The 17,560-nt window shown below is 43.3% G+C and overlaps 1 protein-coding gene across 1 annotated transcript in view; it reads left to right on the forward strand.

Annotated features, from left to right (window-relative positions):
- The window catches only part of MAML2 (mastermind like transcriptional coactivator 2), a 214,381-nt gene that overhangs the window by 139,945 nt on the left and 56,876 nt on the right, over positions 1 to 17,560 (forward strand). Inside the window, exon 2 of the mRNA XM_040544189.1 lies at positions 3,544 to 4,995. Coding sequence (XP_040400123.1) covers positions 3,544 to 4,995 — 1,452 coding nt within the window. The remainder of the gene's footprint in view (positions 1 to 3,543; positions 4,996 to 17,560) is intronic.

A 17,560-nucleotide genomic window follows, 5' to 3' on the forward strand; every position in this document is an offset into this window, starting at 1 on the left:
TTTTGCCCTTGCCTGATAATGTTGCTGAGAATTTTGTTTGCGATATCTTGCAAACCTGTTCTCATGCATTTAACTTCATGCAGATCCCCTGCAGTTTTAACTTCATAAAATCAATGCACCCAGCACTGCGTGGCTGCATGCTGACTCACCAGAGCCTGCTTAGCAAAAGGTCTTACAACAATACGGGCTGCCAGGAAATGCATGTACTCTGTGATGGTTCACAAAGTCCTGCCTGCCTGTTGTGGGATGGAGCCGTGCATGGAGAGCTTCTTCCTCTCCCAGTTACTGTCATGTCACACATTTCCCATCACAGAGCCTTTCAGTATTACACAGTTTGAGTGGTTTGAGATGTGTAATTGTGAGCCTGTTTGATCTGAGGAATGTGCCTCTGTTATGTGCCCAGGAACTTCTACGTTACATTTACTGACCCAAATCAATCCTGGTTTGCAAATTGGAAGAGATGGAGCTTGAAATCTGGCAAGCTCTTTTTTCCCCTTTCTGAAGAGTGTGTGTTTTGCTTGGGGAAAAAGGGCTCTGGCTGATGAAAAAGTGATCGGTAGCTGAAAAATGCTAGAAAACTGCAAAGGTTTGAGTGATTGAATCACGTCCCTTCAGAAGACAAAGCAAGCATAATGCTTGGGCATCGGTGCCACATAAAAGACACTATTTAGTGTCTATGAAATAGCAAGACAGAGAGGCTTGTGATGGACACTGCTTGTGATGGAACAAACACAGTCTGGTCCCAGCAAACCGCCCTGCCGTGTAATTGGTAACATCTCATGGCAGGGATGGAGAGGGGGCTTTGTCCCTGAGTGCTGCTCACAGCTTCGTGCCCTAACCCTCCACACCCCTAATGCATGCATTGACCAAGGTGTTATCAACATTGTTTGGATGGTTTGCAGAGATGTAATAAGTCAGCACTTGTCATTTCTTCTTTAGAAATCTCTTTTTGGTGGGCATTTTAGGAGACCACATGTAATGAAACCCTTGAGTGCTCCAGCCCATGGCAAGGGAGGGCTGGGTGAAGGGACATGTTTGGAGATCACGGTGCTCTCCTTGGCTCTGCCGCTGACTGGTGCAGGTCACTGCGAAAACCACACCACACCTCTCCCGTATCTGCGAGTAGTTAGTTCAAATGCAGAAGAAAAACAGCCTCTATGCACAGCGCCGTGCAACTTTAACTGCATCGGAAAGCCTGATGCAGGTGCTCTGAAAATGTGAGGGCATTTTAAACAGCTCCCTCTGGTTCAAAATGACACGCAAAAGTAAAATTAACTCAGAAAGACGTATTTACCACATAAAGCACATACATGCAGAGGATACATTATTCATTATCTGTTCAGCCTTTTTGTCAGCAGCACATCCGAAAGCAAAACATGCTGCCAAGTCATGTATTCTGATGATCAGGGGACTTCCCCATTTCCCAGGAAGATGAATCTGGGGGCATGAGAGCGATTTCTAATAAACACACTGACAGCAAAGATGATGGTAAAAGGAAGTGCACCTTACTGTTTTTTTTCACAGAGGAAAGTACAGTGAGTCATGTGTCAGGAGGAAGATGCTAACCAAAGGCAGTCCCTGCACTTTGACACCCAAAGGACAGCTAATGACAAGTAGTTACTCTTGTAGGCAAAAGGTCTTGGACTTGCACAAGTAGGCACCAACACATCTGTCCTTATAAAACGGAAGCATGAAGCTGTGATTCGAAAGCTATGCTGGAAACTTGACTTCAGATATGAGGTGAGATTTTCAGTGTCAGAGAGAGGAATTACAAGCCTTAGTTTTAAGGGGTAAACTCAGTGCCCTGCTGATGCAGTAGGAGGATAGATGGGTACCGAGGAAATATGTTTGTGAATTGAGCTCTTCAACTAAAACAACTTCAATCGACTCCACATTCTCTCTAGAATAAAAGTGTTCCCACATGGAGTTATGTGGGAAGAGTTCTTACCAGTAGATTAAGTCTGAAGCTGAGGGGAATGGGGGCCATGACAGAATACCTGCCCATGGACCTGAAAGAGCAGGGGTACATGAAACAGGGTACCTGAAACAGCAGGGTCCAAATAATGTGATCTGAAGATTTCGTAGATCATCCTTCCTCACGTAACTGCAAAACTAGAGATCTCAGTGTCTCATCTGCCCATCGTGGTTTCCCAAGACATCACACTTTGTAATGGGCCCGGTTTTCCCAGTGGTACACACAGTTACTTGTCAGATGACATTGTCCTGCAGTCTCCTCGGTCGGTGCACTTCTGCCCAGGCACGAGATGAGCCGAATTTCTGTGTGGAGTTTCCTGACATTGCTCACAGACCTCTGTGCAGCTGAAGCAGCAGCAGCGTGCACGTGGGCTGAGCTAGGTCTGCGTACACCCGTGGTTGCTGTCTCTGGTGCTTGGTGCATGCCTTTAATGTAGAGACCTGAAGGTTTGACAGGTGTGTTTGTTAAAAAAAAAAAAAAGAAAAGTGATCTATTCTTTTATGAACTGCCTTTCTGAAATTTGAAATAATGCTACTTCAGGGTATATACATATATTGACCCAAAATTTTCAGCTTGTGGGACTACACCTTTGTTTTGTGTACACAGGGTGGGAATTTGCATGTACAAGCACGGCAGATGAATACAGATCAGGCAGACAGGGCTGTGAAGCTCCTTTCTTTCAGCAGACCCACAGGGTTTGTGAGCAGATGAAAGTATCGCTGTAAATATTCAAGGAAAAGGAAGTAGAGTTGCTGTTCTCAGAGCAGTGTTGCGTGTACTCTGTGTTTTATAGCAGATGTTTCAGAACATAAACAATTAGGGCTTAATGTATGAATATACAAATCTGGAAAATAATCCGGCAGTACATCATGGACCAGACCCTTGGCTGACATAAACTGACATGGTTCCAGTGGCTTCACTTCAAGTTTTGAACAAGTTAACATCTAACATCTTTAACTACACTGATCTCTGGTCACTATAAACCTATGTGAGATCAGGATGGCTAGATCTCACTTGTGCCATTAAAATATCTCCTAGGACCTTTGGACTCTGCCATCCAAACATGATCTTTTGGATCATGAACCAAAATCATTACAGTGAAATCCTGCAGTATTGGGTAGACATATGGGCGGATTTCATGGCTGCATTAGTCTCTGCTGTCTGAAAATACATCAGATCTGTCTGGCATAGATAGACAGGAGCAAATCTGGGATGGATATGCCCTTGGCTTTGCCAGCTACAGCTCTGGCCACCTCCCTCCACTCACACCCACAAGGAAGGTGGGACTTCTGGTCAACAGGAGGCAGTGATGCCCAAAAACTGCTGGTGGCTATAAAGACAGGGATGGCAGTGACAGGGAGATGTCTCACTCACGTATTTCCCTACAGTTCTGTACAATTTCATTGACTGTTTTCACTGACCTGTGCTGCCCAGAATAGCTTTCTGTGCTGTGCAGTGCTTACTTGCCTGTTGACTTGCAAGATCCTTCTGTAAGCACCAGATAGACTATAGCTTGTTTCTTCAGTTGTCATCTAACGATTGTTATTTTTTGTCTCTGCTTCCTTCAGCTCCAAGGCTCCTTGAAGAGAAAGTTGGTGGTAAATCTGTCACCCGTCAACAACAAGAGGCCAAATGGTGTTTCGGACAACTCTTTCCTTGACATTAAGAGGTTAAGAGTGGGTGATAATATCCCAATGGGACAAGGTGGACATCATGCTAACAATTGCCAAAGCCAGTCAATGTCTGGAACCATGCCTGTGGGGCAAGGAACACAAAGAAAGACCGGTAACCTAGCAAACAATGCACATGCTAGTGGGAATGGCATGTTTAATATGACTTTGAAAGAGGTAAAGAAAGAACCGGGAGAAACAATGTCCTGCAGCAAACACTTAGATGGCCAGATGTCCCATGAGAACATGTTCCCTAACAGATATGGGGAAGACTCAGGAGAACAAATGATGGATCCAGAGCTTCAGGAACTATTTAATGAACTGACTAACATATCAGTGCCACCAATGAGTGATCTTGAGCTAGAGAATATGATAAATGCCACAATAAAGCAAGATGAACCGTTCAACATTGACCTTGGGCAGCAAAGCCAGAGGGGCCCTGTGAGATCTCTGCAGATGGATAAGATGGTAATTAAGAGCGAATACGCACCAGGCATGAACCAGGCTTCTGTGGGTTCCCCACAGATGAGGCCTTCTTCTACAGGTCCAGCCTTCACTATGGCCACTGCTGCCATGTCCACCTCCTCACCCATCCCTTCGGTGCCTCAGAATCAAACACAGGTGTCGCAGGTCTCTACTGCGTCCAGTCGACCATTGCCTAACTGGCAGGAGGTTTCTCACGCACAGCAACTCAAGCAGATCGCAGCCAACCGTCAGCAGCATGCCTTGATTCAGCAGCAACAGCAGCAGCAGAACCAGACAGCCAACTGGTCCACCTTGTCTCCGTCAGGTCCTTCCCCCGGACCCTTTGTGCAAGAGAAAATCCCCAGTCCTTCTTTTCGCCAGCAGCAGTTCAGCCCACAAAGCTCAGCGATGCTTGGGGTGCCCGTGAATGGAAACCAGTCCAAAGGGATGAATAACTATGTTTATAAGCCAACCACTCCCCAGAGCAATCCCATGGACATAATCATGCAACAGAAGCCTCAGGACCTCAACAGAAACTTTATCAACAGTGCTCAGCCACCACTAGAGCAGCATCATGGCAACACAAAGCCTTTGTTTCACTTTAACTCAGAGCAAACAAACCAGCAGATGCCTTCAGTTTTGGGTTCCCAAAGCAAGCCTGCCCTTCTGCACTACACGCAGCAGTCACAGAGCTCAGCCCCAGTGCAACAGCCGCAGCAGCAACAACAGCCACAGCCGCAACCTGCTCAGCCTCTCCCAAACCAGTCTCTTCAAAGGCCACCCAATGTACCCCTAGCAATGCAGCAAAAAATGATGCTTCAGAAAATTCAGCAAAGCCAGCAAATCTCAGGTTTGCAGTATCCAGTCTCTCAGCAGCATAGACAGGTAAGGCAAATTCTTCCTTCTTTGTTACATTCTGGTCTGAGTGGTAAAAAGGGTTTTCCAGCCTGGCCTCATTCCTCCAGGAGATGTGTACTGGTGTGTAATGACCTCAGGACATACTTCATCAGAGCTGCTGATGGCCTGTTTAGTGCCTATTCAGGTGTGTCACAGATGCACATTTGTAAGAATTTCAAGAAAGACGTGCTCAGAACTTATATTTTTTTCTTAGAGCAAGAGTGAATATGTCACTGCTATATATTATGTAGATACTTGTCAGAAAGGTGAGACGGTAGGGCAGATGTTAGCTTATTTTGGACTCCTGTCTAAGTTTCCTAGCTTCCAAAATTTTTGGTTCTTTTGAACAGCACAATTGTAATGAATTCCTGTGTTATCTTAAAGAATGCATTTTACAATGTTAATTTTTATGTCATCGATTTCCTCAGGGAGGCAGGGTTAGGAAATTCTGTTTTTAGATATCATTTGACTGACATGACAAAAATACTGTTTGCACATTTGTTATCTGTTTGGCAAAGCAAAAACTAAGACTTATCTGTGAGCTTTATAAACACCCATCACACTTCTGGGAATATTCTCTGCATAAAATACATGCTTAGATATGAAGGTGAAGGCTTCCACAGATACATCTACAATTATATACCTCGTGGCCAGCTCCCACTGTTTTATCATGAGACATTGCTTTGACATGATCAATTATTATAGCTCAGTTACGCTCTGCCAAGTCACCATGCACCAAAATCCCATGTTTCAGACCTGTCAATTGAAGTTCAAACATGTAACCTCACTGTACCCCCGAAACTGGAAACCACATGCAAAACAGGTAAAACGCGCATTTGATATTGGGATGTTTAAACCATTCTGAGGAGTTCTGGTGGGTTCATAGCATTTGAAGATATGGAAAGGTAATACAGGTGTAGAGATTGCTCATGAATTTCTTCTATATGAGAAAGAGCTATAAGAAACTACTGAGAAAGTGAAACCCTAAATTTTCCATAAAGTCATTGAGAAGCAGCACCGTGAGTGAATCGTTCATAACTGGCATATCTTGGCCAACCTGTTTGGGCGAACAGTATGAGTTTTTGAGATAAAGTAAATATAGTTGTACACATGGAAACCTTTCTCCTTTTAACTCCTTTAAACTCCCTGGCCACCTAACCATGACTTTTTCCAGCAGAGGATCCCTTGGTAAGAGGCACCAGGTGAAACATTTAGGCAGACTGGGTGAGGAGGAGTTGCTTTGTTTGAAGATGCTGGAGGATTAACAGCAAGCAGCAAGCAAGCACAGCTTTGCTGTTTTACAGGGACTCTGCTGGCTGTTGCTCTCCTCCTTCGGCCACTGTGTGCTCACTTCTCAGGCACATTTCCCCATTCTCTTAATAGACTGGCAGGCAGATGAATTTTAGCAGTTCCTTCATTCAGCCACGATGAAGCTTCCAGCAATCTGTCAGTACAGGGGAGACAGGCAGGACTCCTGCAAACCCTCCTGTTTTTCTGAAAAAAAAAACCATGCAAGGTCACATTCTGGAAAGGAATAAAAACTTTTAGAGTAACGCTGCTCAAGGCAATGTTAGCTCCCTGTTCTGTGCCCTCTTGAGCTGCTGCTGAGGGAGGCAAGCCAACAAGATGGTTACAGACAACATGGCCATGGCAGTGGTTTCCAAATTTATCATGAGTGTAGTGGGATCTATCACCTGCACAGCTACAAGATTTTTTTGGTTTAGGAAACTTTTCCTAAATGAATTTTGCTAACTGCCAAGCTTTAGATATTACACCAAGGAGGGAGTTTTGCCTATCGTCACAGACTTCTGCAAGAAGCTTTCCAAAGTCTCGCATCACCTGGCCCACAGTTTTGTCTGCGGGATGTGGCTATCTGACCTGTGGCACAGCTGAGAAGTGTACTTTTGTAGGCACAGATTACAGGGCTTTCACAGCAAGAATGCTGTTGTTTCTGTGCTCTAGAGAAGTAAATGGATTTGTAAAGATCCTTCCTAACCAGTTGTTCCCAAGTTCTGCCGAAATTCAGAAAATCAGGTAGGTCTCTCTCAGTAGAGTATTCTGTAGCTGCCAGAATAATACTGACAACTACATAAACTTGGTCCATAAAATTACATGATTTAGGATCATTTTGAACATAATTGCTCAGCTGGCAATATTTATGAGTTCTGTGAACAACTTTAGGGCCTGTCTGCACAGATGCAAGAGCTCATCAACCCCTTGGTCAGGGCTACTTGTCCCCACAGGTTCATCCTGAATATTAAATCGGAGTGGGAGGAGAGACCCCAGCATTATATTCCAGTAAAGATCATGAAGCTCAAAATGAGCTCATGGGTCAATTCCTGTTGATCTTAGCACTGGGGACATCACCTCATTTAGGCTACATGGTCTTCTCTCCTGGAGAATCATCTTCCACCTCTGAGGATTTCTAATGATCATTAACAGTGATCCATGATTAATTACCAGCATTTACTAATTAACTTCATGATTAATATATATTTTACTCATGCCCTATTTTTTCATGAGGAATCAAGGTTTGATTCTGCTAGATATTGTTCAACTCCTCCTTCGATCCTAAATTCATTATAGATGTGAACAATAAGGACCATCTCAGAACTGGCTGAAATGCTTTGTAGCTGGAATTGCAAGTGCACATTCATAAATATCTGCTGTGACGTTGCCATTAGATAACACTGAATGGGACACTATAAACTCACATTTTTAGCGGAACCAGCTCACTCTCTGGATTTTTACTCCCCAAGCTTTAAGATCCCCCAAAGCATTTGAACTTCACTTTATCAGCCCCGGCTTGCTAACTGGAAATGCAGGAGTTATAATTTCTCTGCCTGTCACATTCACTTTGTGTCAAATTGGAGCAAACTTGTAGTGCAATTTGCTAATTAGATGTCTTTTGCCTCTAGGGAAAAGTCGTAAAAATGATGGAAATCATCTTGGTTTCCTGGAAGAAGGTTGAATTGAATGAAAGTTTGGTTTGCTTCTCAGTTTTGTTCTCCATTGTTGTGGGAAAGGTTCACCTTTCCATTGTCTGTCAGGATGTAACATATGCACAGGCAAGAAAAAGCTTGTACAGATTCAACATTCTCTTTGTTTAGGGAATAATTAAAAGCTCCAAATTCTGCACAGGTTAAATTGGGTTTGTAATACTTATCCAGAACCTGGACTGATGTGGGGGAAGTCTGTAACTGGACTTGGGGAGAAGTTTGAAATCTTTCTCTCTGTGAAGAAACAGAGAAATGAAAGATGCTTCTGGAATAAGACATAAGGTTTTTGAACAAACAGCTTGGTGTTTTTAAGTAGTCTGAGAAATTCTGCACATATTTTTAAAGTTTTTGGTCACTCATATGACTCATTCAATAAGTTCCATCAGTCTTCTATCAAGAAGTTAAAAAAAAGAAGCCAATACCTGCTAAATAAAATATTATAAATATTATTCATACCTTTCTGTTTTCGTACTAAAGCCAAATTAAACTCAGAGGTTTCAAGATGAGTTTTTTTCCAATATTTTTATTCAAATTCACTCGCTCAAGGGCGGGGAGAAAAGAAGGCTGAGCTCATGAGAAGAGGAACCCTAATGAAGCAAGGCCACTCCATGTGGTACTTGTGGCCATGTGTCCTTGGACCACAAGATCCCTGTTTAGTGTCAGCTTTGGAGGCAAGGAGGACACATGGGATCATGAGAGCTTCAGCCCCTGCTTTACACAAACAACCAGTGGTCCTTGATTTAAGGCTCTGAAAATGCCAGTGTTGTTCGTGTAGTTACAAGTGTTTTCCCATGGAGAGCTCAGGGCCTTGTTAGTCCTCACTCCTTTATAATGTCTTTGAGGATGGGATCATCTTTTCTCTTTATTTTTTTTTTTTCTCCAAGACCCAGAAACGTAATGTGATTAGTTGCAGTTTGGGGGCTTTTTTTGCCATTGCTTTCCCTAACTGGGGTCTACCTTAGATCATTTTCTTCACCAGATCTTAACAGGCTCCTTTTAAATCCAACCATTCTCCCTTCCTACAGAATACCTAAAAATACCTCCTCTGTTACCTGCCCCAGGCATGAGTGACCCATATGTGCCTCTTGCCTGATGTACTCCTATGGCAAGACTTTGTATTTTGCAGCGTGTGGCCAATGTCCTTCCAGGTGCTCCATGCCCCAGGGACACGACATGGGCACATCTGGCTGGAGAGGGGCCACGATGCAGCTCAGAAAATCAATGCTTAACTGATATGTATGCATTGCTCTTAAGTGTCTCCAAGGGTTGGAGATGGTAGTTTAACAAACCTGGCAGCTCTGCGGAGATTTCTCCAGTGTGCACCCAGGGTAATTTCATTTATTTTAGGAGAGCATAATTGGACTTACAGCAGCGTAGTAAGCAGCAGGATGTGGCCTTCTTTAAAGCGTGGGCACCATACAGATTTCATAAGAAGTGTATGTTAAACTATCAGATTGTTAGAGTGCTATGCAAGGAAGAGGCACCAAGAGCAAAAGATCTCATGTTTTCTTTGAAAATGCAGCTAGAAAAACTCTTGTTATCGTTCACTGCTGAGCGATTACTTACACCTCTAGTTTAGCCTCTGAAATCTCTCAAAGAAAATGTGGCTTCTTAGGATGATTCATATCAAAACAATATTTTCCTAGACCTTTGTGTTTACCACTAAAGAAGAAGAGAGGAGCACATTTTGGTGAGGCAACCTCTCTGTTTTCAAGTGTGAATGAATTATTTTGCAAATATTTGTTAAATGAAGAGAGAAAAACTAGAGTGGCTTGTGGTAATTGGTACAAACCAGGACTTAAATGTGACTGAGATCATAAATAACAACGATTTCCAAGCTTTTGGAATCTGCAATAACAGAAACCGTTCCACAGTGTAAGGAAATAACGATGTGACCTTTCTTGCAATGCTCGCTATAAAAATAGTGTTTGGATGAGAGCTTTTCTTGATAGCTCCATTTTGGTTGCATTCCTTCATGCAACGGCTTCTGAATTAAATATTCTGAATAAAAACTTGAGGACACCCCCATAACTACCATCGACTGAATGGTCAAAACTGATTTATGAACACAAAACCAGAAAGAAAATGTCAAAGGTTTCTGTATTGCCATAGTGGACAGTTGTCTTGGTGTCTTGTTGGTGCATTATATCATTCACCCTGTTTACTAAATCAAATATATAGACAATCACATTGTGGATGGTCATTCCCTGAGGACGTTATAATTCAAAGGCTCGGTGACATTGCCAGCTTCATAAGCTTTCTTGAACTCTTTTCATAAACTATTTATGCTACTAGAATGGTAGAATATTAGCCGCTTAGGTCAAGTGCTTCTGGGTTCATGGATTTGGGACATAGCTGAGATAGTCCCTGTAGTCTCATTTGGGCTGCTTTTGGAAGGTACCTCCGTGAAGATACCAATAAAAAACATCATTGCACTTGCCTGGATGCGTTCTGTGCTAATGTTAGCACACTTGAAGTCTTATTATTTATTAGCTTTGTGAAATTGCCTGGGAGGTCCACTGACAGGACAAAATGTCATTCTCTAAGAACTGTAGAAATGGTTTAAAAATGGCACCTGTCTCAAAGGGACAGTTTTGATCTGGCTTCTGTAAGAACCAAGTAAAAGATGAGTTTCACAGAAGGAATTTGAAGGATATCGGCTTCTACCCACCTGCACCTCTACAGATGTTTGTTTGAGGTCTGCAGTGATCCAGGAGGTACTTCGTGGGCCAGTCATTTGTTCTGGCTGTGGGGAAAAACAAGGTTCAGCAAGAGTGCTGTGTGCTTCAGTCCTCTGCTTTTACTCCACTGCCACCTTGAAGACATGGGAAAACGTGGGGAAGCAGAGGGACACCCAAAGTGCCTGGTGCGTACCTAAGAGAAGATGTAGGGGCTGCAAGGAGGAAAGGGCAGGTGAGAAGATCCACAGTGCTGGTGGCAGAGTTTGCAGTTTATAGGCCTGGTATAGTGGGGTAAAGTAGGGAACCAGCACCAAAAACAGGACATGAGTTTGTGTTTATGGGATTAACTGGAAAGGAGAGGTAACAAGGCAAGATTGGGGTAAGAAGCTGTGGTGATGCAATGGGAGGCAAAGAACCAAGGATGTTTCGGGTCTGGCTCTCTGCTACAAGGCAAGTTAGTCTGTGTTGACCCATGATCTTATCAGTGAAGCTGGGATATCTGTGAAGGCACGTTACCTGGTTGAAGTGAAGATTTCTGCCATTGCCATGTTGTGCATCCAAGGCCGGAGTCAAGCCCTGAGTCAACTTCCTGCAGGGATTTTGGAAAGGCAGTCTGGAAAAACAATATAATTCCACAGCCATTGGGAGCTGGCATGGTGAAAACCCCTTTCCTGTAAGTTTTTGCTCATTCGTAGGCAATTTATGAATACCTCAAGAAGTCAAGGAACAAAAAAAAATTTAACAAGGCCTAGCTGTTATTTCTCTCCCTAGAGTCTTTCTATTATTTTAATTCCCTGAAGTCTTCAAGAACAAGTCCCAGTAATTTGACTCTCTAGGGGTTCAAAATGAAGCAATATTCTAGTGGCAAATATTTGTTTCTTCATTCAGCCACTTTTAGTGCTGGTGCTTTTATGGTGGAGACCTGCCCCAGGCCACAGATGACTGTCATTAAGACAGCAACAGACCTAGTAATGTTCCTTTAATATGAGTTTTCATGGGTGAATTTACCATTTGTATGTGATTCAGATCCAGAAAATCGGCCAGATGCTCCAACAGAACTAATCCAGAACCATCTGCCTGCTTCATTTGCTGCGTGCCTGTTTCTGATAACGTACACATACAATGTAAGAGACAGCTTTTGCCCTGAAGAATTTATGATCTGAAAAAGCAAGCCAGACAAAGCTTGAGAGGAAGGAAATGTTACTCTACGTTTTATATATTATTATATATTTAGGGAAAGAGAGAAGGAAGATCTCACCCAAAGCCATTACAAGCCACCCACGAGCTGTGAGATAGGGACGTAAGTAACACATTTACCATCACACAGAAATTCACTGAGTCTGATGTTGAACCAGAGCAAAAGTCAGTCTCCGAGACACTGTTGCCGTGTCCTAGGACAATCCCTGACCCCACCACTGCTCATCTTGACCTGCCTGCCCTCTGCCCCTTGCCTCCTGCTCTGAGATCCTTCCTTACTGACCCAGCATCCCCAGCTCTCAGCCTTCACAGCCTGCACAATCCCCCAGAGGAGACCGCTGGAGCACTGAGAACAGTTTGATGCTTCTTTTCCCCATCGCACCTGTGGACAGCCCACTGAGGTGAACCCAGCAGCTTGCTAACTCTCCAAAGGACCTGTGAGACATCTGTGGACATATTCTGGCTATTCTCAAGGTTCTGCTTACCTCATATGCACGAGAAAGGAATGGAGCCTCGAGGGTAGCCTCACATCACCCTTTGCATGTTGAACAGGCCAACCATGTTGAGTGTCTGTCACCTCTTCAGAGTCCTCATTTCTCCATCCCCTCTGACGAGCCTCTGTTATGTCAAGCCCCAGCTGGAATTCAGAAGGAGGCTGAGTGCTGCCAACACTTGGTTCCTCTGAAAAGCCAAATGGCTTTCAGAGAGTCTTTTAATAGTAATACTTAGTCTTGACATAGCTGTGGAAAACATGTGAGTTTAATGATTTTCTGATTTTGTGGGAAGAGGTGAAGAATTATTTGAAGTCTACAGCATATTGAGAGTCAGTAGAAAATGCAGAAAACAGGTAAAAGGGAGATATTTATCCCTCTCCTTCATATCACTTCTCTGTATTTAATGTTAATCCCCTAACCTTCCTACGTAGCCAGTGAGGAAGGTGCAGTTCAGAGTACTTAAGCTGGACACATCCATGAGGCACAAACTCTCTGCAGAAGACTCTCACTTCCCTGAGTCCAGCCATGCTGCTGAAAGAAATGAGCAGACTGAACTCACGGTGTGCTGAACTGCATGACGACACGTCACTGGAAGCCCTGACTACAGCCTGAAACACGACATTGCCCGGGGCTGGAAGCAAGGGGCAGTTTGGCTGGGCATCTCCTGGGGCAGGGTGGGAGGAGAGCGAGTCAGTGGTGGGTGCTCAGCCTGAACCCCAGAGCACCACCGGCTGGCCCAAGCCCCCAGAGCTGGCAGCCCTAGGCCCAGCTAGAGGCTACCCGCTGCTCCCATGAGCTGGGCTGCTACGAAAGCCCCTTTTGGGGCTCAGGAGAGGGATAGCCAGGAGTGAGTCTGGGTTCAGAGGTGGGAAGGGGGACTCGAGGGTGGGAAATAGCATGGGAGGAAATGGAGCAGGATGGGAACTGTTGATGCACAGGGAACAAACTTGCAAAGAAGAAATGGGGAAGACTGGTAACTCTTAAAAAATACCTATTTCTGTATCCTATGGCAGAAACTAGTGAAGGGGCATAAGGGGCCTGTTGTCTATTAGTTCCCAAAGTGTCTGCAAGAAGTCGTCAGCACAGGGCAAGAAATGCAGCTTTCCAGAAATGCTTCACTCAGAGCCCTTCAAACTGCCAGCTGAAAGGATACACTGCCTATTTCAGTCCGTGCTATTCATCCTGCAAGTCTCCATCAATCAGAGATACAGAAGAACCAGCATATTTGTCCCACTAGGAAAAATGAACACATCTGTCTCTGGTTCTTCCTCCATTTGACCCTACAGCTCTTGTAGCACCCCCAGATGAAACTGTAGCCATTGAACCACCAACATGTTGTTTTCTTCCGGTCTTGCAAAAGATGCACAGGAAGAAAGGTGCAGATTCAATGGTCCTCTTGGGCCTTTATAGGAAGCTGGATAGTCCACCTTGAAGGCAAGGTTCCCTGTGATCGACTTATACCACAATACTCGCAATGACCAAAGTGTGGAAGAAAAAAAAAAAAAAAGCCTATTTCTATGGAGGAGCCAGTTTGTTCTGCAACCTGTAAGAGGAAGAGAGAGGCAGTGAGGGCTCTCTGCAATTCTGTGAAGCTGGGTTAGATGTACTCGCACAATCTTGTCTTTTTCCAGACCTTTCTATAATTTGTAGTGGTTGCAAGCTGGGCCACAGCCTGACTCCAAGTGCATGATGAATGACTAAAGGATTTAGTGCTTTGGTTCTGGTTAGAAGAGCATCCAGCTTTATCCATTGCAGAACTAGATTTCTCCAAATAACTGTAAGCTGCAATCCCAGTTAAAGCAGGCTTTGCTGGGGTGACTCCAGCTTTTTCTGGTTTCAGCTATAGTGGAGAAAAAAATAAAAAGAAGAAGAAGAATGGCTTCTTTTCCTCCTAGAACTGGTAAAAGACATGGGAAACCATAGGGATTAGCAGAAATATTGAGAACTTCACAGCCTAAGTGCAAAACAGAGTGGGAAGAGGCAGGGTGGGAGTGAGTTCTGGCTATCCATCCTTAATCCAAAGCTGTCTGCTCCTTCCCAGGCTATACTTCACTGTCATACACTTGCAAATTCGCTCCAGGAATGAAAACAGACTAACTTTAAGCTTGTTCCCAAAGCTGCAAATTTGTCCCTGCTGGGTGTTAATTTAACTGCTTCCAGGGCACCAGGATGTCTACAAGCATTCGCTTTTCTTTCTTTCTTCTTTTTTTTTTTCACACATCTGGTGTTGTGAAAACTTCCAAGGCACCACACAGCAGAGTGATGAACTGACCACTTTTAACCCTTTCCACAGCATGCCAAGTAAGATGTGCGTAAGCCGGCCTCTGTCTCTTTCTCCAGCTTTTTCTCCCTATATCAGTCTATTGGCCTTGTTACTTATCAGATCCATAAGCTCTAAAGACAATCTTAAGAACATTTAATGGGTTGGAAATTGAGTCTTTCTTCAGCTCCATCATTCTCGTTTTTCCTGTGAACAAACCTGACTAAACAATAATAATCGGACTTCAAAAAGTTCCAACAGGAAGAAACATGTTTGGAGCAGGGAGGATTTTTGCAAAATATTTCTTTTTTCCCCTTGCTTTTATCTGGTGTTACCACTTGCCAGCAGGGAGGAGGTTCAGCGCAGTAGTTTTGCTCACGTTATGGCAAGTGATGGCCTTTTCCTGTTGGTTTTTGATTGTTGCATTTGTTCTTTGATGGCTGCATTAACTGTTTATCTGCTACATTGACTGAGCCATAACTCAGACCGAGCAAATTCAAAACAATCTGGGTGTCTCATTTCCAGTCATAGCTGTTGTACTTTCCCTGAGTTTCTTGACTTTCTTTTCTTTCCATAGAACAAGCTGTTTGTATGACCAGCTCCTTTGTTTCACCGACATATTCCTACCAATAGTATACATTTTGGCTTTTTTGTCTTCCCTAAAGGTACTTGAAACCCAAATTCCTCTTCAGTTTTGTCCCTTGCGCAGTGCAATAAGCATGCAGAGTCCTCCTTTCCTGTCTCCCTCTCATCTTTATCATTACTTTTAACCCCACAGCCCTCCTTTTGTACTTCTGTCCCAGTGACTGCCCCTTCTCAGCCCTGGTTCCTCTTCAGCACCTGACTCTGGGAGCTGAAACACTGTGGAGAAACATCTCACAGCCACGCGGGCTGCTGAACAGAGCAAGAAAACAGAAGTATCTGTCACATTCAGATGCAGGAGACCCAAACACGCCACAGGCCTTGATTTTGGCATCTTCCCTTCTTCATGTAGGGTTTTCGCTGCTGAGTTTTATTTTTAAAAGAAGAAAATAACTCTCAGTCCACAAATTACAGGCCTCTTTGGTAAACATGAAATCTACTTCATGGGCTAAGTGCAGCTGTGTTACCAAAATCTTGTTTCATATTCAAAGTATTATCAAGGGCAGCCTTTTTCAGAAGCAGCACTTCTCTCTGGGCCCAAGCCAGATGGAGCTGGGGCCCCAGGAAGCACTGTGGCAGTTCTTCAGAAGGGTTTTCCATAGCCATATATATGCTACTTTTTTTTTTTTTTTTTTTTAAAAAAAAGCCTCTTCAGATTTTTAATCCTGTCTGAAATGCTTTCTGGAGCATTGGGCTCACCACCTGAAAATACTAATGAATTTTGGTCTGTGGTTTGTGGAGATAGAATCATTCATCTCCCCATTAAGCTGGAGCTTTTTAAAGCTACACAGTAGGACTTAGGTGTCCATAGCCAAATTATTTATGCAGCTCTAGAGAATGTCAGTCCAAAAAACATATAGCTTTAACATTTCCACCCCTGTTTTTCTTCTGACATGTTTTCCAACCGGTGCACCTAGTAACCACCTTTGAAACTGGCCATAAGTAAATTTAGGCTGGAAATCAGAAGTGCATTCCCAGCAAATAGAGAAATTGTTTGCCTTTTCCAAGGAGAGTGCAGGTGGCCAAAAAACTAACTGCTTAAAGATAAAATTTAGTAAAAATGTGATAGAAAGGCACTCAGTTTAAAAAACGGGATCCCTTTCTCCTCTTTCATAGCACAGATGCAGTACAGTTTTCTACCTGAGGCCTCATGTGGGTCTTTCCTTGAAGGAACCAAGCAGGGAGCTGTGTGGGCAACTACTAAGGAAAGCTGAGTAACTGACATGGCTACACACACCAGACAGATTTACAGACATTTAATTGTAACATTCATTCAAATATATGGTCTACTGTTGTTATGAGCTCCGAGCATATTTTTCCTCTCTTCCTCCCAAAGAGCCCAAAGCAAATCGAAAGCTAGACTGCTAGTACACTAATTGTATATGAATTTGCACATGAATCATTAATTAAAGTCAAGCTGTGGAAAAAATTAAAAAGTCTAAAAGACCTTTGGACATTTGTGTGAAGATCACTGCACTTAATACCAGGGAATACAGAAATATTTGGACTGTTTGCTCAAAGGGGCACAATGTTAATGAATCATTTTAATCACCTTCATTTTAGTCTTTCAAACAGAGGAGACCACAGCGGAAAACCAAGCCTGACAAAAACAACATACAAAACCCAGAGGCAATTGTGAGGCTACTAATTAGATAACTTTATCTTGATATTTGCATTTGAGCTTATGGATCTGAACAACGGAGTAGTATGTTACTTTCAGGGCAAGAAACAATCAAAGGGGTGCTGTCCTACATCATCTCGAGCAGCGTTTTCAAGGTGCCTCCACCTTGGTCTCTTGCATTCTGCATGGTGAATACTTGGAGTCAGAAATCCCTGTGGGTAGCCTTTGTTGTGTTTCTCCCAAATTCTTCTTACATCTCTGGTCTTCTTGCAGCAACAAAACAATGCAGGAGCTGGAATTATTCTATAAATGCTAGTGAATAGAAATTATGCAGAATGCCCAGATTTTGTGTTATTTTAGCCACACAAATGCTACAAGCAAAATATAAACTAAATTAAATTCACACATAAATATCAGCAGGAACACTGAGACAGTAGTGATAGCAGAAGTAATGAAATTATGTAATATATGCAAATTGTTTTCTACACAGTAATTCATCCATAAAGCTTCTGTTAAGTGAGTAACTACTGACTGTTCTGTAAAGGTTGGAAATGGAGAAAGTGAGATGAACATTTTTTTCTAATGCAACTGGTGAAGTCGAAACATTAGAAAACATGTTTTGAAACATTAGAAAACACAGCACATGGAAAATAAGGAGG

This window comes from Cygnus olor, chromosome 1 (genome assembly GCF_009769625.2).
Source record: "Cygnus olor isolate bCygOlo1 chromosome 1, bCygOlo1.pri.v2, whole genome shotgun sequence".
Classification (NCBI taxonomy): domain Eukaryota; kingdom Metazoa; phylum Chordata; class Aves; order Anseriformes; family Anatidae; genus Cygnus; species Cygnus olor.